Source organism: Rhincodon typus, chromosome 19 (assembly GCF_021869965.1).
Source record: "Rhincodon typus isolate 14 chromosome 19, sRhiTyp1.1, whole genome shotgun sequence".
Lineage (NCBI taxonomy): Eukaryota > Metazoa > Chordata > Chondrichthyes > Orectolobiformes > Rhincodontidae > Rhincodon > Rhincodon typus.
Window position 1 is genome coordinate 53,238,315 of NC_063350.1, and position 23,073 is coordinate 53,261,387.

At 43.9% G+C, this 23,073-nt stretch overlaps 1 protein-coding gene across 1 annotated transcript; it reads right to left on the minus strand.

Moving 5' to 3' along the window:
- Positions 1-1,312: 1,312 nt before the first annotated feature.
- LOC109921293 (deoxynucleotidyltransferase terminal-interacting protein 1) lies at positions 1,313-22,966 on the minus strand. Its single transcript, XM_048608439.1, has 7 exons — positions 22,909-22,966; positions 22,219-22,264; positions 21,182-21,240; positions 19,696-19,756; positions 16,378-16,449; positions 12,120-12,175; positions 1,313-3,097 (listed from the first exon to the last, which is right to left on the minus strand). Exons 4-7 carry the CDS (start codon positions 19,744-19,746, stop codon positions 2,989-2,991), a joined length of 288 nt encoding a protein of 95 aa, XP_048464396.1. The 5' UTR covers positions 19,747-19,756; positions 21,182-21,240; positions 22,219-22,264; positions 22,909-22,966; the 3' UTR covers positions 1,313-2,988.
- Between the last annotated feature and the right edge of the window lie 107 nt (positions 22,967-23,073).

The window sequence follows — 23,073 nt, forward strand, 5'->3', positions numbered from 1 at the left end:
GATGACACTCTCAAATAGCAACCCAGTTAATCTCATTACCCTGCTCTTTCCTTTTATCCCTGAAATTTCTTTTTCAAATACTTATCCAGTTCCAATCTGAAGGCCTGCTATTGAATCTGAATGTAACAACCTATCAAAACCTAACCACACAAAGCACAAAATAGGGTTATCCTCACATCGCTTCATGTTCTTTGTCAATCAACTTAAATCTGGGTCCTGAGTATTGACCTTCCGGCAACTGGAAAGTCTGCCTTTCTTTATTCCATCTCCATTCTTGATCATTTAAACACCTCCATCATATCGTCCACCATCAGCACCTTTGATTCCAGGAGAACTATCCCAATTTCTCCCATCTATTCACGGTCATCCCTGACCTTTAGTACTATTCCAGTGCTGGCAAACTTGATATTGACTGGAAAGGCACCAGACCTCCATCTGTGCTATCCTGGGCCTCAAACCCAGCCCCTACTCATGGCTGAAGGATTGGGAGGAGTGAGGAAAGAGGTGTTAAATCTGAAAGGGCCACTTTTCTCTCTGTGATTGGTCGCACTAGGCAGTCCTTTCCAATTAAATTTTGCAAGTGAACTATCAACAGAGCGTCATGTCCAGGCAAATATCTTGGCAGTTCAACAGGTGAAAACTGTTACAATTCAATACTAGACTAGACCAGACCAATGAGAGGGTCGTCTTGCGGTGCAGTGGTAGTGTCCCCACCTCTGGACCAAGAGATCTAGGTTTAAGTCCCACCTGCTCAAGAGGTAATAACATTTCCGAACAAGTTGATTAGAAAAATAGTTTAGATAAATAAAAAGATTAGACCAGTGGGAAAGGAAAAAAATTTGAAAGCGCATAAGAACAAGATGGCTGAATGTGATTTGGATCATTTGTTTGCACAGGCGAGTAAATACCAAGACAGACTGGTTGAGTTGAATAGCCTGTTTGCAGGTTTCCATTTGTTCCATGTTTTAGAGAGGCAGGGTGTCATCATCAAGAAAATTACACTCTTCACTGCTTTTAACATAGTGAAGAAAGCTAGAGAAAGTAGTCAAAGAATTACTCTGCGAGGCTGTTACAGGTGCAGCAACCTAGAATTGAGAGTGGGGGACAATTTTAGCCCAAGACAGTTGCTTAGAGCTAAAGCAGTGAGCTCATGATCTCCTGCTCCTGCACCAACTGCATATACACCGTACATGCGTTCACTTTTTTTGATCAAATCAGCTTTTACAAATTAAATTTACTTGTTCACTAGGAACTGTACAAATACAGGAATGAATCCACACACACACTTCTAAAGGGAAGGTAACAGCCAAACAATTTTTGAACAAAATATTTAATTGTTGACAAGTGTGCAATAAAGATCTAATTCTGCAACATTGGAAACTTTAATTCAAAGGCATGGCAGAACCTTGTATTTAATTTCCCACATTTCTGTTTCACAACCACATGGGAATATTTAACACTAAAATCTGGCAGCATATCTAACCTTGCACAATTTAGAAATCAAAAAGCTATAATGACCTAGTGCTACTCCCATGCTGGCAGATGTTGCATTTAACTGCAGCACTGAGACAGATATACTGGTATCTCCAATAACACTGACAAATAATATAAACCCTGATAAGTTAACAGCTTTTCTCACAGGTTAATCATTTAGCAACAAAAAGCAAATGTGACTGACGGACGACTTTGGTTTGTTAAAGTCAGAGTTTGGCGTTCCTGGGGTTGGCAGGTCTAGAATTAATGTTTTAATTACACATCATATAATTAAACAACTACTCTGATGAGTCATTATTCATCATGGAATTAGATACAGTCCTTTTGCTCTAGGGCTGACTCAATTCTTCTTCCTCACACCCAATAAACTAATGACAGATACCCATATGATATCAACACATTAGCTAACAATGAATAACATCCATATACATTGTAGGATATGTTATCCAGCTGTACCAGTGGTAATACATAGTAACTTTATGAGAGTGGGTTCAAGAGAGCGAGGGGAGAGCACAGGCGGACGGGGAGGAACGAGGGGAGAGCACGGGCAAGGAGGTGACAGCAGACAGAGAATGAAGCCGAGGGGAGTCAGTGTGCCGGAGAGAAGGCAAGGAATGGAAGAGACATGGCAGGACAGAGGGGGGCTTCTCACACTTGTAACACAACTGTAAAGTTGTTCTGAATAATTGTTCAGCATTCTGCTGCAAATTATCTTATCAGTAAATCTCTCCTCACCTCCCCCCACCCCTGCAGAATGGGAGAACATTAATAAGTTTAAACACATTGATCTGGAGAAAGGATTCTGTTAACCAAACACTCAGCACAAGTAGTAGCAGAGGTCTCAATACTGCTGACTGAAGCATGCATTTAACTGTGCTCACTGCACAAACACACAGGCAAGATACTCATTGTTAGGCTGAAGTATTGTCTGTGTTCCACATACAGCAATCTGGGCCTGTGTATGGATTGCCAAGGTCAGTGTGTCTCCCTGGACAATTCAGTAGTCTGGCCCACATCAATGGCTTCAGTGTGCTGTGTCAAACAGATGTTAGCTTTAAGTCCTTGAGCCCAGGACACAATCGCATTCCATCCTGAAGTCGGGGCAGCACAGAACGTGAACAATAGCTCACTTCACCAAGATCAGGCATCTTATTGTGGGGGACAGTTCCCTCCATGGCCCAGATGCCTGCAAAGCTTAAAAGGACATCTCAATGACTGTCAGAGGTTTTAACATGTGAAAGGAATAGAGGCACCTTTTAACAAGATTGGCATTAATTATTTCACACAGCATGACAAAAATCAACTCTGGCCTCTTCAGTGCTTCATGACTGCTTGCAGATCTTGAGCCAAGTAAAACACTCTCAGACCAAGTATCATTTTTGGAAACACCAGTCATAGAAACCGCAGCCAATCTTCAAGAAGGCTCATCAGACCACTGGACAGACAGAAGCTTCTCGCCTAGTGCCCCCTCCGTTCCCAGCTCGTCCCGGCTTCCTACTCCTTCTCTGTTCGTACAGCCAGCATATACTTCTGCATCTTCTCCAGGATCCAGTAGGGAACGACAAAAGGTCGAAGTTCATCCAACCTCAGTTCAGGGGAGTCCCTGCAACACAGCACGAAGATTGGGTTTGTGTCTCACATACATGTTTGCACAGGAGAGGGCTGACAGAAATACAGAGAGATGACGGCATACCCACTTTCAGGAGAGAGAGAGAGAGAGAATCACAAATACATCCTTGAGGAACATAAACATTCCAAGAGAGTGTACACAGTTCCTAAAGGGAGAAACTCAGAGGTCCCTGTACAGTAAGAGTGAATTCTGAAAAGATAAAGCCTACTGCAAGAGAGTCACAGTGCCAATACAAATAAACGAGAGTCCCGACAGGAACTTGCTTAGAGGTCTCAGGCAAAAAGAGACAGACAGAAACATACACAGGCAAAAACAAAATACTGAGTGTGGCTAGATTGAGAGAAAGACTCCCTAAAGCAAGACAGGCAAATAATCTACAGATAAAGCAAGGTAGGGTCCCATCAGAGATGCAGAGATCTGATAGAGGGGAGGGTGTGGACAGAGTCCCAGTAGAGGGTTTTGGACAGGGTTGGGGAGGGGTGGTGGTGGGGTAGGTGTGTGCAGAGACAGTCCCGGTGGAGAGGACAATTCAAAATCCCAATAAAATGGCAGGGGGGCGGTAAAAACTCTGAAGGGCAGCAATACACAGATTCCCTATTGCAAGCACTACATCTTTTTATTTCTACAAGCAAATTACTGCAGATGCTGGAATCTGTACTGAAAACAAAAAAATGCTGCAAATCACAGTAGGTCAAGCAGTATCCATGGAGAGTGAGAAAGCTAATGTTTCAAGTCAACAAGAAAGGTCCTGTTTGGAACTAGGGAGATTGTTGGAAGAGGTGGCTGTACAGTATCTTTAAAAGATCATGTTGATTGGAGCATGTGTTCTATACAACGTTGCCTTTGCCTGGAACAGTGAAAGTAAAGACATGGAGCTGATAGGTTTTGAACTAAAAGGACAATGGCTGGACAATAGTATCCTGATTGGTTCCTGACAAGGTGTCCAACATGTGTCCATAGCCAGAGCAGCAAAAACAGTTTGCAAAGAGGAAGCATCAGAAATCATTGTTGCTCTCCCTCCTGTAGAAGGACTCAGAGAGAGACCCAGCAGAGAGGGAGACAGAGCTACTTGTGAGATGTATGCAGAGCTCCTAAAGTGAGAGCAAGACAGGCAGAGCTCCTACAGTGAGACACACACACAGAGACACAGAGCCCCTACAGTGAGACAGATAGACCGAGCTCCTCTGTGATATGTGCACAGATTTTATATCTAGACTGAAAGGATCTGCTCCTCTTGAGAATGTGACAGACACACAGTTTCCTCAGAGCCTTGAGCACAGAGTGCTACAGAGTTCCTTTCATGAGAAGCAGTTCACATGGAGATATGGAGACAGACATATAATCTGTGTAGTGAGAGAGACAAAGTTCCCTGTAAAGAGACACGCAAATGCAAGATCATGAGATAGTATTCTTTCAGAGGTGGGATAGAGGTCCCATATGAAGAAGGGAGTTGTGCATACAATTCAAATTGAAGTCATAAATACAAAGTTTCTACAGTTAGCCACACAGTTCAAAATACGGTGACAGAGGCAGACTGACACCGGTCAAATGGACGAAAAGCAATGCACGTACAGTTTCTATAAAATCACATACAATTCTCAGGCAAAGTGAGAGCTGCTTCACGGACAGACAGAAAGGCACATAATTTCTGTGGAGACATATGCAGTTCCTGATAGAAAGACAGAGTCACATACAGTTCTCCAATAAAGTCAGAACAGCACCAGAAGAATCCGTTGCTCCCATTAAGTCCATGCCAGTGTCTGTCGAGCAATGCAGCCTATCCACTGCCCCACTCTATTCTGGTGCCGTGTACATTCATTTCTCACAAATGCCACTCCACTGTCATTTTGAAATCACTCATCCTCTCCATTTGCTGGCACTAAGTTCCAGATTTATTCCACTCACCGTGTTCAAAATATCCTCCTCACAACCCCGGCTCCATCTCTTTCCCAAAACCTGTAACGTCTGTTCTTTTTCTTTATTGGGATATGGGTGTCACTGGCTGGGGAAGCATTTATGGCCCATTCCTAGCTGCCCTTGAGAAGGTGGTATTGAGCTGCCTTTTGAATTATTGCAATCTATGTGGTACAGGCATATCCAGTGCTGTTAGAAATGAAATTCCAGGTTTTGGCTCAATAACGGAAGAGGAACAGTGATGTATTTCCAAGTCAGGATGATGAGTGGTTTGGAGGGAACTTGCAACTGGTTGTGTTCCCAAAAAACTGCTGCCCTTTGTCTTTCTGGATGGCAGAGATCACAGGTTTGGAAGGTGCTGTCAAGGAAGCCTTGGTGAGTGATTGCAGTGGATCTTGTAAATGGTACACACTGCTGACACTGTGCATCACTGTTGAAAGGAGTTAATGTCGAAGGGGATGGATGTCAATCAAGTTGGCTGCTTTATCCTTGAGCTTTTCGAATGTTAGGGCTACAATCATCTGGGGAAGTGGAGAGTATCCCTTTATAGTCCTGACTTGTGCCTTCTCAACAGGCTTTGAGGAGTCAGAAGGCGAGTTCCTCACAACTGTACTCCTAGCCTCTGAGCTGCTCTTGTAGCCAAAGCATTTTTATGGCTGGCCCAGTTCTGTTTCTTGTCAATAGTAACCACCAGGATGTTGATAGTGGGGAATTCAATTATGGTAATACCATTGAATGTTAAAGAGAGACACATTAAGGGTGATTATTTCCTGGCATTTGCATGGTATGAATGTTACTGGCCACTGATCAGTGGAAGCCCGAATGCTGTCCATACCTTGCCACATAAGGACACAGACTGCTCTAGTACTGGAGAAGTTGTTAATGGGTCAAATACTGTGCAATCATCGACGAAAATTCCCACTTTTGACCTTATGATGGAGGGAAGGTCTTTGATGAAACAGCTGAAGATGGTTGGGCCGAGGACACTACCCTGAGGTACTCCTGCAGAGATGAACTGGGACTGAAATAAATGTCGTCATCTAATCTCTCAAATCTCCCTTCAATCTCTTACTTGAAGGGGAGTATATCCCATCCACTCCAACCAAACCCTGTAGCTGAAATCTTTCATCATTGGAACCGTTCTGGTAAATCTTCTCTGCACCTTCTCAAGGACCCTAAAGTCTGATGGTCAGAACTGAACACAGCATAATGTGTCCTTGTTACGTCAATTCAAGATGACCAAGATCCCATTTGCCAGTTGGTCTCAATACATCCTGTACATTCCAATACACATGAACCCTCAGGGTCTCTCTGAGCCCACATGCTCCATTGAACAGAGCCATTCAATCCATGTTGCCTTCCCCCTGTCTCTTCTGGTAAAATGCATTACCTCACACAGCTGTATTAACATCCATCTGCCAATGACTTCCTCTTTGTACAGGCCCGTTGGCCATTGCTAGTCAATCAGCATCATTCGCATTGTGCGCCACACCTCCAACTTTTGAATCTTTGAAATGTTACTGCCTTTCAATATCCAAGTCATTTGAATACAGGGAAGGTCATGCAACTTGTACATCCGCCCTTCACAAATTCGCTTATCCACACGATATTTACTGCAACATTTGCTCATTCACTATATTCCAAGAGGAAACGTGCATGCTGAATGTACCGTGTAATACACATCTGCAGTCAGCCAGCTTCCCCATTTGTGAAAATCACTGACTGTGACACTGTTCAGGAACACACACCCCCAAAAATGGTGGGACTTCACTGTAAAAATATAGTGACCTTAAGCTCTGTTCCACATGGAACACCACTATCTACCATTTACCTCATTCTTAAGCAAACATTCTATTCGTGTTGACACTGATCCACCTATTCCACAAGTCTCCATTTTGTTAACCAACCTTTTATGTGGAACTTTGTCAAAACACTTTCTTCATATGGACAATTAATTCCTTTCATTAACCTTCACTTCAAAAAATCATTTCGATTAGACAAGCACTACCTATCTTGCTCAAATCTGTGCTGGTGTTCCCCACTGAACTCGATTCTCTCCAAGCTGCTGTTGAATTTATTGCTGGTTAGTATTTCTAAAAGCTGAACTATAACCGACGTTAAACCAATTGTTCTGCCATTGCCAGGAATATGCTTACACCTTTTATTAAACAAGGATGTTAAGTATGCTATTTTCAAATCCACTGAAACCTCCTCATATCCAGTGGAAATTGGAAGATTATGACAAGCCCCTCCATTGTCACCACCCTCACTTCCTTTAGCAATCTGTGAAACAAATAGGGTCATAGAGTCCTAGAGATATACAACACAGAAATAGACCCTTTGTTCCAACTTGTCCATGCTGATCAGATATCTTAAATTAATCCAGTCCCATTTGCCAGCATTTGGCCCATATCCCTCTAAACCCGCCCTATTCATATACCCATCCAGATGCCTTTTAAATGTTGTAATTGTACCAGCCTCCACCACTTCCTCTGGCAACTCATTCCATATACGCACCACCCTCTGTTTGAAAAAGTAGCCCCTTGGGTCCCTTTTAAATCTTTCCCCTCTCACCTTAAACCTTGGGCCTCTGGTTTTGGACTCCCCTACCCTGGGGAAAAGACCTTGTCTATTCACCCTAACCATGCCCCTCACGATTTTATAAACCTCTACAAGGTCATTCCCTCAGTCTCCGATGTTCCAGGGAAAATAGCTCCAGTCTATTCAGCCTCTCCCTACAGCTCAACCCCTTCAACCCTGGCAACTCTTGCAAGTTTCATAACATGCTTCCTATAGCAGGGAGACCAGAATTGCACACAGTATTCCAAAAATGGCCTAACCAATGTCCAGCATGACATCTCAAGTCCTATGCTCAATGCACTGACCAAAAAAGGCAAGCATCTGAGCCAGGAGACTCTAAGTCTGGCCAGGTTTTCCAGTTCTACAACTGGTGCAACTTTCACCCTGTCCATTACTTCCACCATCTCTAATTGTGCCATTTTTTTGCAGCAAGGACTGGTACAGAATATCATTAGTACTCGGAGGCCAGTGCCTCTAGGCATATATCAAACTCTTTCCCCCCCACCAAATAGGATTACCCTACTGCCTGCCACCTCCTTAATATGACATACTAAGGATGACTTTTAGGCTCTGTTCTGTGTTAACTACCAATTTATTCTCATATTATCATCTATGTTGCATTTCACTTCCTCTCTCAAGCTGTTGGACTTGACCTGGTTACATGAACAATTCACCTGACAAACATCATCCACCCTCTTCCTCTTGATTCTTCATCTCCTTCCTCATCCAGGGAGACCTGCTTTTCGTTTCCCTTTTGTTGGAACGTATCTAGCCTGTACTTCAACATCTCTTCCTTAAAGATCATTTAATGTTTCATTACCGCTTTTTCTTTCAGTCTTCAGTCCCATTTTTTCCTGTCTAGATTCCTTCTCATCCAGTTCATGTGAGTCCTCTTCCAAATAAGAATATATAAATGATTTGGATGTGAATACAGGGGGAATGGTTAGTAGGGAGGCAGACAACACCAAAATTGATGGTGTAGTGGACAGTGAAGGAGGTTAACTGAGAGAACAAAGAGACCTCGATCAGGTGGGCCGATGAGCAGCAGATGGAGTTTAAATTAGATAAATATAAGGAGCTGCATCTTGGAAAGGCAAATCAGGGCAGGACTTGTACACATAATGGCAGGGCCCTGGGGAGAGTGCCAAACAAAGAGACCTTGGAGTGCAGGTTCACAGTAGCCTGAAGGTGGAGTCACAGGTAGACAGGATAGTGAAAAAGGCGTTTGTTACGCTTGCCTTTATTGGTCAGTGCATTGAGTATAGGAATTGGGATGTCATGTTGCACCTCTACAGGACATTGGTTAGGTCACTTCTGGAATACTGCATTCAATGCTATTTTCCGGCTATAGAAGTAAGATGTTATTAAGCTTGAAAGGATGCAGAAAAGATTTACTAGGATGTTGCTGAGTTTGGAGAGTTTGAGCTATAGGGAAGAGCCTGAGGCTATTTTCCATGGAGTGTTTGGAGGCTGAGGGGTGACCTTATAGAGGTTTATAAAATCATGAGGGGCGAGGATAGGGTGAATAGACAAGGCCCTTTTCCCCAGGGTAGGGCAGTCCAAAACTAGAGGGCATAGGTTTAAAGTGAAAGGGGAAAGGGGAAAGATTTAAAGGGGACCTAAGGGGCAACTTTTTCACACAGAAGGTGATGGGTGTATGGAATGAGATGCCAGAGGAGGTGGTGGAGGCTGGTACAATTACAACATTTAAAAGGCATCTGAATGGGTACATGAACAGGAAGCGTTTAAGAGGGATATGGGCAAAATGGGACTAGATTAATTTAGGACATCTGATCAGCATGGATGAGTTGGACCGAACAGTCTGTTTCTGTGCTGTACAACTCTATGGCTGTATTGAATTTCAACTGATCTTTGCTCTTCTGCATTGCAAATGTAAACTTCTGATACAGTGGTTACACCAAACCAAGTGTTCAAGTACTTGGACTAAATCACTGCTCAGAACTAGCCATCTCCTGCATACATCGGCAAAATACTGCAGAGGCTGAAATATAAACCAGAATATGCTGCACACATCAGTAATTCAGGGAGCATCTGTGGTGAGAAACAGAAAATGTTTCACATCAATAACCTTTCTTAGCACTCTCTCCTTTAAGGAAATCCAAGAACCCACTAGGCAAGGAAATTCTGTCATAAATGCATCTCTGTTTTTATTCTTCAAAATCAAACTTGGGAAATTAAAGCCAATCATTACCACCAGCCTTCAATTCATTTACGTGCCTAATGTCATGGCAGATCTACTTCCCCAATGCGCGCACACGCTCTCATACACCCGCGCACACACACCCACACTTGGGAGATTAACAGATAAATGCCAAAATATTGAACACACAGGTACTTTGTTGTTATTCATTCATGGGATGCGGGCATCAATGACTAGATCAGCATTTAGTGTTCATTCCTAATTGCCCTGGAGAAGGTGGTGATGAGCTGCCTTCTGAACCATTGCAGTCTGGGAGTGTAGGAACATCCACAGCACTGCCACGAAGGAAGTCCTAGGATTCTGACATAGCAACAGTGAACAAACGAGGAGACAGTTCCAAGTAAGGATGGCGTACGACTTGGAGGGGAATGTGCAAGTGATGGTGTTCTTAGGCATCTACTGCCCTTGTCCTTCTAAGCTGGTAGAGTCTGTGGATTTAGAAACTGCTGTTGAAGGAGCACTGCAGCGCATCTTGTAGATGGTAGTAGCAGCAGTGTGAGAATGTCGGTAGTGGAGGAAGAAATTAATGTTGAAGGTGGTGGATGGGAACCTGTCCAGGTTTTACCCTGGATGGTGTCAAGCTTCTGGAGTGTTTTTTTTGTTGGAGCTGTACCCATCCAGGCAAGTGGGGCGCATTCCATCACACTCCTGACTTGGCGCAGGGGGACAGCACCGAAAGATGCAGGCGCAGGCGGTCAGCACTGTGAGTCTGACGCACAGAGGAACTGCAAAGCAACATTTTGGCGTGGAGTCACTGGGATGGGACAAGCTGGCACAGAGAGACAATATTGCACAGACGGAGAGAATTCTGAAATGTGTGCACTGAGAGGGGACATTTTGTGTGGGAGGGCAGCGCTGCGATGCACGGGCGGGGGGGGGGGGGGGGGGGGGGGGGGGGGGGGGTGCGGTGGGGAGACAGCACTGCGAATCACGGACACGGGGAGACAGCACTGAAACATGTGGGCACGGGGGTACCGCACTGTGACTCTGACGCACAGAGAGACCGCACAGCAACTTATTGGCGCTGAGGAACTGCAATGGGACACGCGGGCTCAGAGAGACGGTTCTTCACAGATGGACAGAATTCTGAAACGCAGGCACAGAGGGACGGCACTGTGAAACACAGGCACGGGGTGGGGGACTGCACTGCGATCTCCAATGTTGGGTGGGCGGCGTGGAAACTGCACTGGGACATGCAGGGTGAGGGAGACTGCAATGCGACATGCCGGCGCGGGGGTGGGGGTTTGGATTGCACTGCCACACGCCAGGGGTGGGGGAGTCTGCACTGCGACACACTGGCCCTGGGGTGTGGGGGGGGGGAGAAGGAGCTGTACTGCAACATGCTGGTGCCAGGGTGTGGCAGATGGCACTGCAACACACAATCTCCATGTGATTATACTGCAACATACATAAAGAGAGATTTTCATACATTGTTGGCATCTCTGTACTGGGACATGCGGATACTGTCCATGTTCCTGGGACCCACAGGCGTGGTGTATCACACTTGGAATATGGTTGGAGTGTGGCCAGACATGCACTCACAGCTCCCGTGTGCCTCTACGGGCAGGCAGGCGTTCTGTCTACACTGCATGTAATCACCAAGTGTCATCACTGGATAATGCACTGACATGATGCCAGTTTTAGGTTATGCAAGTTGCATTGTGCATACACTGGGACACAGACACATCACTTCTGCATTCAACTGATAAATGTGGCTCTTCCACTCAATGTTTACTTTTGTATTCATGAACATGCTCCATGCTGCTCATATCCTACATTGTTGCCCATGTGGCAGATTTTTGGAGCTGACCCTTCGACAATTTCTTTGAACAAGACCTACGTGGACCATCTGGCCTCTGGCCCTCCCTCTTCATATTGCCTTAATCATTTGACTAGAAACTCTATCATGATTATCCACTGGTGGTGAACTGTCTAATTCAGCCCGAGTAAAGACAATGACCTCCCACACAGAAGTCAATCCACTCATATGTACCTGCCTCCTCCCTTCGTAGCTGTCATCATCAACTCCATTTCCTCTTCTTGCTGTTGCACAAGGCTGCACCACGAAATATGACATCCAATCTATAAATACCTGTTTTCTCACACCCACACACTATTCGACTTACTGCATCATTTGGTTCCTGACATGGTCTAAACTGTTTACTCATTACTGACAATGACTGATTCCATCAAACTTATTTTTACCCTCCCAGTTTCTGTTCACAGCCTCCCTTGAAACAAACTTGAACTGATCTGTTTTCACTTTCCCCAAGCTCTTACCTGTAGTCGTCACTCGCTGCAAGCTCTCGAATGTCATCTTCTATCAGCAGATAAGCCTGAAACATAAATAATATTTCAGTCAGAGCTCACATCTCTGCTCAGTCCCCACCATCACTACACCTCAAACACACTGGACAGGCTCCCCCTTTAGTGAGGCCAAACTGTCCCAACGAGGCTCAGGTGCAGTCTGTGCTCCCCCCTACACTGAACACAGGTGCTGAGTCAGTGAGAGGATGAGGGAACCGCATCAGGTGTCCGAGGAGACTAAATATGCACAAGTGTTGGGCACTAATGAAACAAAAAATTCCAAGTAAATCAGGACTGCAAAAAAGAAATGATGTTAAAGACACTCATGAGATCAGATCAATCTCAATTTTCTCGAAAAACGGTTGAATTTAAAAGCCAGAGGCAAGTTGGTGGTTGAGTGAGTCTTGAAAGGCAATTATGAGGCGATTAGGCAAGATTTAGGATGCATAGGATGGAGAAGGAAACTGCAGGGGCTGGGCACAATTGAAATGTGGAGCTTGTTCAAGGAACAGCTACTGCGTGTCCTTGATAAGTATGTAACTGTCAGGCAGGGAGGAAGTGGTCGAGCAAGGGAACCGTGGTTTACTAAGGAAGTTGAATCTCTTGTCAAGAGGAAGACGGAGGCTTATGTAGAGATGAGGCGAGAAGGCTCAGTTAGGGCGCTTGAGAGTTACAAGGTAGCCAGGAAGGACCTAAAGAAAGAGCTAAGAAGAGCCAGGAGGGGACATGAGAAGTCTTTAGCAGGTAGGATTAAGGAAAACCCTAAAGCTTTCTATAGGTATGTCAGCAATAAAAGAATGACTAGAGTAAGATTGGGGCCGGTCAAGGACAGTAGTGGGAAGTTGTGCGTGGAGTCTGAAGAGATAGGAGAGGCACTAAATGAATATTTTTCGTCAGAATTCACACAAGAAAAAGACAAATGTTGTCGAGGAGAATACTGAGATACAGGCTATTAAGACTAGACGGGATTGAGGTTCATAAGGAGGTGGTGTTAGCAATTCTGGAAAATGTGAAAATAGATAAGTCCCCTGGGCCGGATGGGATTTACCCTAGGATTCTCTGGGAAGCTAGGGAGGAGATTGCAGAGCCTTTGGCTTTGATCTTTATGTCGCCATTGTCTACAGGAATAGTGCCAGAAGACTGGAGGATAGCGAATGTTGTACCCTTGCTCAAGAAGGGGAGTAGAGACAACCCTGGTAATTATAGACCAGTGAGCCTTACTTCGGTTGTGGGTAAAGTGTTGGAAAGGATTATAAGAGAGAGGATTTATAATCATCTAGAAAGGAATAATTTGATTAGGGATAGTTAACACAGTTTTGTGAAGGGTAGGTCGTGCCTCACAAACCTTATTGAGTTCTTTGAGAAGGTGACCAAACAGGTGGATGAGGGTAAAGCGGTTGATGTGGTGTATATGGATTTCAGTAAAGCGTTTGATAAGGTTCCCCACGGTAGGCTATTGCAGAAAATACAGAGGCATGGGATTGAGGGTGATTTAGCAGTTTGGATCAGAAATTGGCTAACTGTAAGAAGACAGAGGGCGGTGGTTGATGGGAAATGTTCATCCTGGAGTTCAGTTACTAGTGGTGTACCGCAAGGATCTGTTTTGGGGCCATTGCTGTTTGTCATTTTTATAAATGACCTGGATGAGGGCGTAGAAGGATGGGTTAGTAAATTTGCGGATGACACTAAAGTCGGTGGAGTTGTGGATAGTGCGGAAGGATGTTGCAGGTTACAGAGGGACATAGATAAGCTGCAGAGCTGGGTTGAGGTGTGGCAAATGGAGTTTAATGCGGAAAAGTGTGAGGTGATTCACTTTGGAAGAAGTAACAGGAATGCAGAGTACTGGGCTAATGGTAAGATTCTTGGTAGTGTGGATGAGCAGAGAGATCTCGGTGTCCATGTGCATAGATCCCTGAAAGTTGCCACCCAGGTCGATAGGGTTGTTAAGAAGGCGTACGGTGTGTTAGGTTTTATTGGTAGAGGGATTGAGTTTCGGAGCCATGAGGTCATGTTGCAGCTGTACAAAACTCTGGTGCGGCCGCACTTGGAGTATTGCGTACAGTTCTGGTCGCCGCATTATAGGAAGGATGTGGAAGCATTGGAAAGGGTGCAGAGGAGATTCACCAGGATGTTGCCTGGTATGGAGGGAAGGTCTTATGAGGAAAGGCTGAGGGACTTGAGGCTGTTTTCGTTAGAGAGAAGAAGGTTAAGAGGTGACTTAATAGAGACGTACAAGATGATCAGAGGATTAGATAGGGTGGACAGGAAGAGCCTTTTTCCTCGGATGGTGATGGCTAGCACGAGGGGACATAGCTTTAAATTGAGGGGTGATAGATATAGGACAGATGTCAGAGGTAGGTTCTTTACTCAGAGAGTAGTAAGGGCGTGGAATGCCCTGCCTGCAACAGTAGTAGACTCGCCAACTTTAAGAGCATTTAAATGGTCATTGGATAAACATATGGATGATAATGGAATAATGTAGGTTAGATGGGCTTCAGATTGGTTTCACAGGTCGGCACAACATCGAGAGTCGAAGGGCTTGTACTGCGCTGTAATGTTCTATGAAGTCCAGATAACGGGAATTTTGTTTCTTATTTAATAATTATTAAGGTATCTTTGTTACCATGGAAACTAGATTTAAATCAGAAGCCATTGTTCCTCAGTAAAACTCACAAATGACTGCAATTGGTAGACATTGGGCCAGATATCTCACCAACGCACAGTCAATAGAACTCCAGTCCTCATGAGCTACAGGAAAGCAAATACCTTCATTCAGAACTCACATCATTAGTAGTTACTGCAGCATTAGTCAATGTGGATTAGTCGGCTGACAATGCTGTTCTCTCTGAACACTCAAGCATTTCAGAATTCCACTGCAGGTGATAAAGCCAGTGCAGATGAGAAAGCAGCAAGTTCCTCACTGTGTTAGAGCCAAACCTACTGCAGATGCTGAAGCCCAAGGTAAACAAACAGGCGGCTGGAAGAACAAGCAGGCCAGACACCATCTGGAGGAAAGGAGCAGTCAACGTTTTGGGTATTACCCTTCTTTAGGACTGCAGAAGGTCCTGAAGAAGGGTAATACCTGAAACGTTGACTGCTCCTTTCCTCCAGATGCATCTTGACTTGCTGGGTTCTTCCAAGTTCCTCACTATAATGGCTTCCAGGTGTAAAACAGTGCTCCAGTTCTTCATGGATTTACTTGCTTATAAAAAGTTAGTAGCTGAAGGAAGCTTCTTGGAACAAGCAGCTTTGGTTGCAGCCAGTCATCCAAACTGCATGAGCCCTCATATAAAGTTCATCTTCAAGAACTAATGCTGACCAACCATTAATAAATACCGTATGGGGTATAAACCCTTAAAAACTATTTTGCTATTATTTTGCAGTTCCAGAATCTTACTGTCTGTTTGGCCTTGTGTGTGGTACTTAACTACGTCTAGTTGGTTGCATCTAATGGCAGCCTAAGAGTCATACAGCATTTGTTTCTATCGTTTAAGGAGCAACTTATATGTTCAAGGACCAACTTATATGTTCACCAGTGACAAACCATATTTTGAGGTTTGTTGTTAAACTTTGGCAAGCACAGAACATACAAGGTGCACAACTTTCAGTTCACACAAGGCCCCATTTGCTTCACGAGACTGCTCTTACACAAGCTAAGAACATACAGAGACGCTGCTAAGGCCCCCCATTCACTGGCCTCCACACACACAGTAAGAAATGGAAAAGCAACTTCCCATTGCAAGGGAGCAAGAAGAGCGAACATCTTGTCAACTCAGTCAGCAACCCCCAAACAAACTTTACCCAGCAGCACTGGCAGAAGCAGGTACTTGGCAGAGGCTCACAGAAAGAGCAGAAATAACATTGCAAGGGAGCAAGCGGTCAGTGCAGGCAAATACAAAAAGATATACACATACAGCTGTGCCTGCAAGCAAAACCAAACAGACATATCCAGAGATAGGCAAAACATGAACAACATTTTTAGAAACAGTCATACACACGCTCAGACAGACAGGCAACCATAGATGCCACTGCAAACACACGTGCATCCTGGCAATACAGACAGACAGACAGAACCACAAAGAGAGACACACATTCAAGCATATGGCAGTCATAGATGCACCTGCAAACAAAAAATACTGAGGCACATGGTCACAGGCTAGGCATGAAGACAGAGGTGGAATTTTGTGCTGGAGATAAATTTAAGCTTTCTGAACTGACAATCAGTACTCACCATCTTACCCCCTGTGGCTGGCATGTGATGCTTCTCCCCGAGCCAGTGTTTGTCTTGGGAGTCGGCAGAGTACTGTAAAAACAGTTAATAACGCATGTGAAAACCTATCATCACGCCTACCAATCACCTGTACATCAACATAGGATAAAAAGACACCAAGCCCACAAAGTAAAGTGTGAAGAGGGAGGTCGGAGAAATTCAAAAGAACAAACAGATTAAGAATAGACTAGCAAGAGACAAATATCTTTGGGGCGCTCTCCATTGACCAGAAAATAAACTGGACTAGCACATAAATACTGCGGCTTCAAGAGCAGGTTACAGGCTAGGAATACTCACCTCCCAACACCCTAAAGCCTGTCCAACATCTACAAGGTAGAGGTTAGGAGTGCATTGGCATACCCCCCAGTTGCCTGGATGAGTGCAGTCTGACATCACTCAAGAAGTTTGACCCTTCACAGAAAAAAAAGCAGCCTGCTTGATTGGCACCAAATCCACAAACATTCACTTTCTTCATCACCAACGTTCAGTAGCAGCAGTATGTACCAAATACAACAGGCAACACAGAAATTCATCAAGGCTTCCTAGACAACACCTTCCAAACTCTCAACCTCTACCACCTGGAAAAGGGAAGGCAGCAAATATATGGAAGAACTTGTATAAAGTACACTGCAAGTTGCAGCCACATGTTCACTTCCAAGCCACTCACCATCCTGAACTGGAAAAGTATTGCCACTCCTTTAGTGTCACTGGATCAAAATCTCCTATAGAGATCTTCTCGTACTTTACAAGTTCTTCCCTGCTACTACTCTATGTTCGAACATTGTCTGAATAAACTACAGTTTGGCACTTGAACTATGACTTGATTCATAAGGCTTTGCATTGTAGCTGGGCATTATTAAAACTCAAATGACATCACTTGAAATTGATATAATCCACTTGTTGTAACTTTCACTTTCTTTAGCTTTTGATGGGAATGGTACTTGCCAGTTCCCTTTCAATAGATCAATCTTAGAAAGAAATAAGGCATTGTCAACTGTATTGAATCAATCTTCTAACCAAGAATATGGGTAGGAATATCTGTGTTAGGGCATTCACTTTTCGGCATCTAAGAATAATTTAGTCAACACATTTGATTTAGGAACTAATACCACTGGTAAACTCCAGTTACTCTAGTTCTGTACACAGGCGGAGACCCAAAGAGACAAGACAACATACAAATATTACAGGTGGGGAAGGGGAATAAAAAGTCAGAGAAGCACAGTTCTGGCACCAGTTCACATTCCAGACGTCAGTGGCTTTCTTTTGACTCCTTCCAAATCTTTAGTAATGATCCAAGGTTATGGATTTGCTGATGCACAGTCTTTCTATCAGTGGTTGAAGATTTTCCCTTTCAGTGCCTCTGAATGTGCCTCTACCCCTTTTTCTACCAGGAAGGGAATTCACAAAGATCAATTTACAAGGGGATGCTGAAAAAGAACGGCTACCAGGAGTGTCTCTGTTACTTCTCCACAGAGGAAGGGGAGAGCGATTTCAGTGCTCTTAGTGAATTGTTCACATACAAGGCTGTAACCACCTGCCCAGGAACCAATTAAAGATTGTTTCTATGCGAAGATCTCCTGAACCGCCACAATTGGTTAGCTGAAAATTAATCAAATGTCCGTCTCTGGGCAGAATTTCCGAGAACATGCAAACACACATGACGAATGTATCTCATGTTCTCCCCACTGCTTGAATAAGGCAACACTGTCTATGTTTCCAGTAACTTTTTTAAAACTCTGAATACATTACGCAGCTTCCTTGGCTTTAAACAGTATCTTTTTCTTGTTCTGTAGCTCATATTTCAAAACAGAAATTGGTGTTTATATGTGGCTCATCAAATATTCCTCCAAAGATAATCAAGCTGACTAATTTGCGGTAAAGGAGAAAGCATTGAGTAGGACATATATAGGAAATCTCTAGAGATACAGCTCGATGTGTATACCTTAGCTAGGTGACATCATCAGTGCTGTGTAGCCTCCGGTGAAGCGCTGTTGTTCTGTCCTGCTCTGAATTTAAATGGTCTGGTCTGTCATGGGGGGGCAGTCTTGTTTCCAGTTTTGTACTGTAATGGGATGTAGATGGGGTCTATTTCAACATGTTTGTTGATTGCATCGGTGGGCGAAAACCAGGCCTCCTGTTCAGTAGGACAAATGTGATAACAAAATACCATGCAGCAACTGAGAGAAACACTACACAGGACAGATGGGCAGGAAACCCGCCACCAGGATACATGAACACCAACTCTCAGCAAAATGGAACAATCAACTATCCCTTGTTCCAATACACTCCAACATAGAAGGACATCAATTTAACTGGGACAAAGTTACAGTACTAGGACAAGCGAGACAAAGATAAGCACGAGAATTCCTGGAGGCCTGGTTTTCAACCACTGATGCAATTAACAAACATGTTAAAATAGATGCCATCTACATCCCACTACGGTACAAGACCGGAAACAAGACTGTCCACCATGACAGACCAGACCATATGAATTCAGAGTGGGACAGCACAACAGCGCTTCAACGGAGGCTACACAGCACTGGTGATGTCACCTAGAAGGGAGACGAAACGTTTGCATGAAAACCAATCAGCTTGGCAAACCAACGAACAACTCAATACCTATGTAATGGTGACCATGAAACAATCATTTGCATGAAAACCAGTCAGCTCACGAACCAACCAACAACTCCAACCACAACCTGAGCTACAGACCTTCGTTAAGTTACTTAGGTATGATGTAGAAGTGCCGGTATTGGACTGGGATTGACAAAGTCAGAAGTCACACAACACTGGCTTATAGTCCAAGAGATTCATCCAAAATCTCACACTTTTGGAGTGCTACTCCTTCATCAGGTGATTGTGATTTCAAATAAACATGTTCGACTATAACCTGGTGTTGTGTGACTTTTGACCATTACTTAGATTAGCTTTTAATTCCAGAATTTTTTTTTAAAATATTACTTTATTTATGAAGATTCCAACCCACGTCCCAGATTTTAGCCTGGGCCTCTGGATTACTTGTCCAGTGACATTACCACTGCACCACCATCTGTCCAATGAGGACACTGCAAGAATTAAGGATGGAAATTCTCAGCCATTAACTATGTAGAGGTTTGGCCACATGATAAAATACTGCTTCACTTCATAAACACTGGGGAAGAGAAACAAAACTATACAATACTCAGCAAATCTTCCTTTGGCTGTTAATAATATTGGGTGCTGATTATTGAAATTATAGAGCAAGACTGCTCCCAGAGTCCAAACTCCACTCACTCGTACCTTGAATAGTTCAGGATGTTTGATATAGATTCTTCCACGGGTACCACCCATTCCCAAGGCTCTGATCAAGAAAGAACATATAGAGTTAACTCACAGGAACAGAAAAGTTTTGAAGTGGTTCATATCTAGTTATGCCAGTCTTAAATATATTTAGGATCCAGTTTTTTATGGAGCTCGACGAGAGGAGGTCACAGAACAACCCAGAAATGTTACAGAAAACTACGGCTAATACTTCAGGTTCCAGTGTAATTTCTTCAACAAAGTAGTATGAGAGAACGGAGAGCACTGGGAATTTTCCCTCCTTTTACTCATAGCTGTTTTTCACAAAGATCCAGATCACACATTAACAAAGACACTTCCAGTAAGGCTAAAACTATCATACACAACTTGCTGGTACAGGGGAAGATTTTCATTTCTGCAGTACCCCTTTTCAAAAGGTTGTACCTGTCATTTGAAGGGTGCAGTCTTTTTTTATTGCGCTTATTACAAGGATAATGAAGTTAAGCAGAATCCCACCCATACATTGGTCATTACAAGAAAGCTGTTCCACACAAAGAAAATCAGAGGTACCCCTGGAATCAAAACGGGCTCTCACCAATTGTTCACCAATGCATCAAAACAGGACTAAGGACCACTCTTGGTCTTTTTATGCTGACAGATGCTTAGTGCAAAGAGTACAGCGAGTTTCACTCTGTATCTACCCCCACGCTGTCCTGAGAATGTTTGATGGGGGACAGTACAGAAACAGCTTTACTCTATCTAACACAATTTTGTACCTGTTCTGGGGAGTGCTTAATTGGAAACATTAATAATGATATTCGAATCCCCAAGTCAGATTCCTCACTTTGAGAGCAGAAGACATCAAAGGTAAAATACAGCCAAACATTCAGGTGTTCTGCAATGCTTCTTTTTGTGCTAAGAAATTACAGTGAGCGACTCGAGCACAGGACATCAGAATATGGGGCGCTGCTGCTGAGATACCCAGCTCATTGGAATGAAGAGGGAGGCAATAGTAAAGAACTTATGAATTATGAGAAACAGGCCATTCAGCCCCTCATGCTTGCTCTGCCAATTGATAAGATCAAGCCTGTTCTTGTTGTGGCCTCAACTCCACATTTCTGTAAAACTGTCAACAGCTTTTGACTCCCTTATTCATCAGAACTGATCTATCTGTGCCTTAAAAGTATTCAATGATCCATGCCCAGTGCTCTCTTGGGGATAGCATTCCAAAGACACTCAACATTCACAGAAAAAAAACTTCTTCTCAACTGGATCTTCCACTAGGTGGGGAACTTATTTGCAGCATCCACCCTGTCAACTGCTCTCAGGATCTTGAATAAATAAGATCACTCTCATTCTGCCGAGCTTTTCTGTTCAGTTTAGATTTTATTATTGTGCAAAACAGGTGTCCCTCTAAACACAGTCGGTGATAAAAAGAAAGCAATTCTTAGCGAGGCTGTGCAAAACATGCAAACCTGTAACTTACTTGTTAGCACGTGATCCAAGCACAAAAGTGGTTGAGGCAGTCAGCCTGGACGGGTCCCACTGTGAAAATATAGAACTCAAGAACAATCACCACTTTTAAAAAATCTGTTGTTGCCTTCAGTCCCACAACACAGCCCTTTGTATGACAATCTTTCACTTCCAACAGAACGATTCCAGGGTGGGATGCTCTTCGGTGGGTTGATGTGGATTCGATGGGCCGAATGGCCTGCTACACTGTGACAGGGATCCTACGATTCAGCATGAGTTGCCTGCTCCATGTCACACAGTGGAGCTGTGGGCATGACAACACAAGTCTCCTGGGACTATTTCTGTTGACAGTAAGGTGACCAGTCTGTGCCAGCTCCCATACAAGAGAAAAATGAAGCATCTGGGGCACATGGGTGGTTTAGTGTTGACCAAATGAGTTTACTACAGCTCTCCAGAGTGTCTGCACTCTGGGTAATAGCACAGTGAATGAACGCATTTCTCAGTGTTGTACCATGCCATTATAGGGCAGTAATTCTTTGCATTAATTCCCTGTTTACTCAGTTGACTACCCCAAACACAGATAAACTACACTGTTGTAACAAGCCTCCAACCCTAGTAAGGGTTGACCTCCAGATCTGCTTTCGTTAAATCCTGTTAAACATGAATGCAGGCATTAGCCAAGGACAATAGTGGGTACTGCTGAGAAGCCTTCCTCAGCCACTGGCACCCACCACTTATATTCACAATAGCAATGACCGCTAAAATTGCCTAAACAAGCCAACAAGAGTTGACAACTTTGATTGGGCAAAAGGATTTTTGAGACATTTATTTGCAATGAACAGCAACACGTTTAAAAGACATTTGGATAAGTACATGAATAGGAAATGTTTGGAGGGATGTAGGCAAAGCGCAGGCAGTTGGGACTAGTTCAGTCTGGGATTATGGCTGGCATGGACTGGTTGTTCTGAGGGGTCTGCTTCTGTGCTGTATGACTCTATGACTCTATCTCAACTTCCAGTCACAAAGTATGACATAAGCTGAAAGCATTACCTTAGGTCCCTCCCGTTTGATTGGCTCAGTGTATTTCACCTTTGAGCTGAGAAACAGAGAGAGAGAGAGAGAGAGAGAGAGAGAGAGAGAGAGAAATTACAGCCTTTCTGGAAAGAGCACCGTTATGTTTTAAAGCATTCATGCAATTAAACAATACTGGTCCTGTCTCACATCAAATTCCACCCCTCCAACACAAGACTGGATGTTACCTTAATGCCTTCCAGAGTCAAGCAGAAGTATTCACAAACTGATACCTGTCCTGACAGAAAAATCTCTCAAACAGCAGGTATAAGGAGACATCAGCCAGCTCCAAACACAAGCTCTGAAGCGTGGCTGCCAGTGAACGGTTCTCTTAAACCTGACATGTTAACACTGTACACAACGCATTTGTGGCAGAATATTAGAACTTCACTCAAAGCCTTCACTGACTCTGAAAGCCTAACTCTGTGACCATGTGCAACTAGCTCCTTGGAACCCCTTCCGGTTAATGCCACTTTTCTCTTGCAGTGATGGAGTAACTGTTACAAAGTAAAGCTGAGAAAAAGAACTGTGACAACATTACAGCAGTTTACAATCATTCCCAAGGATACTTAACCTGATGGAAAAGTCTTCAGCTGAGGACAGCAGTTTAAGACCCTCCAACATTAACAATGTCACAGGTTACACACAGTCTAGAGGAGCTGTACTCACACTGCAGCACTGGAGGTCGTACGGTCAAATGAAATCAGATGTCCTGGTGGACGGCCTTTTCTCTGAAAGTAAAAGATCAGTTTCTTTAAAACTTAACACAGAGCAACCTTCGAGGCAACAAGGTGCAGAGCTGGATGAACACAGCAGGCCAAGTAGCATCATAGG

Excerpts from the sequence above, each read along its gene's own strand:
- LOC109921293 (XM_048608439.1), bottom strand. The coding sequence starts at position 19,746 with ATGGGTGGTACCCGTGGAAGAATCTATATCAAACATCCTGAACTATTC. Across the intron at positions 16,450-19,695 it reads AACATCCTGAACTATTCAAG|TACTCTGCCGACTCCCAAGA; the intron begins GTACGAGTGAGT and ends CTGTTTTTACAG. Across the intron at positions 12,176-16,377 it reads CAGCCACAGGGGGTAAGATG|GCTTATCTGCTGATAGAAGA; the intron begins GTGAGTACTGAT and ends TTTATGTTTCAG.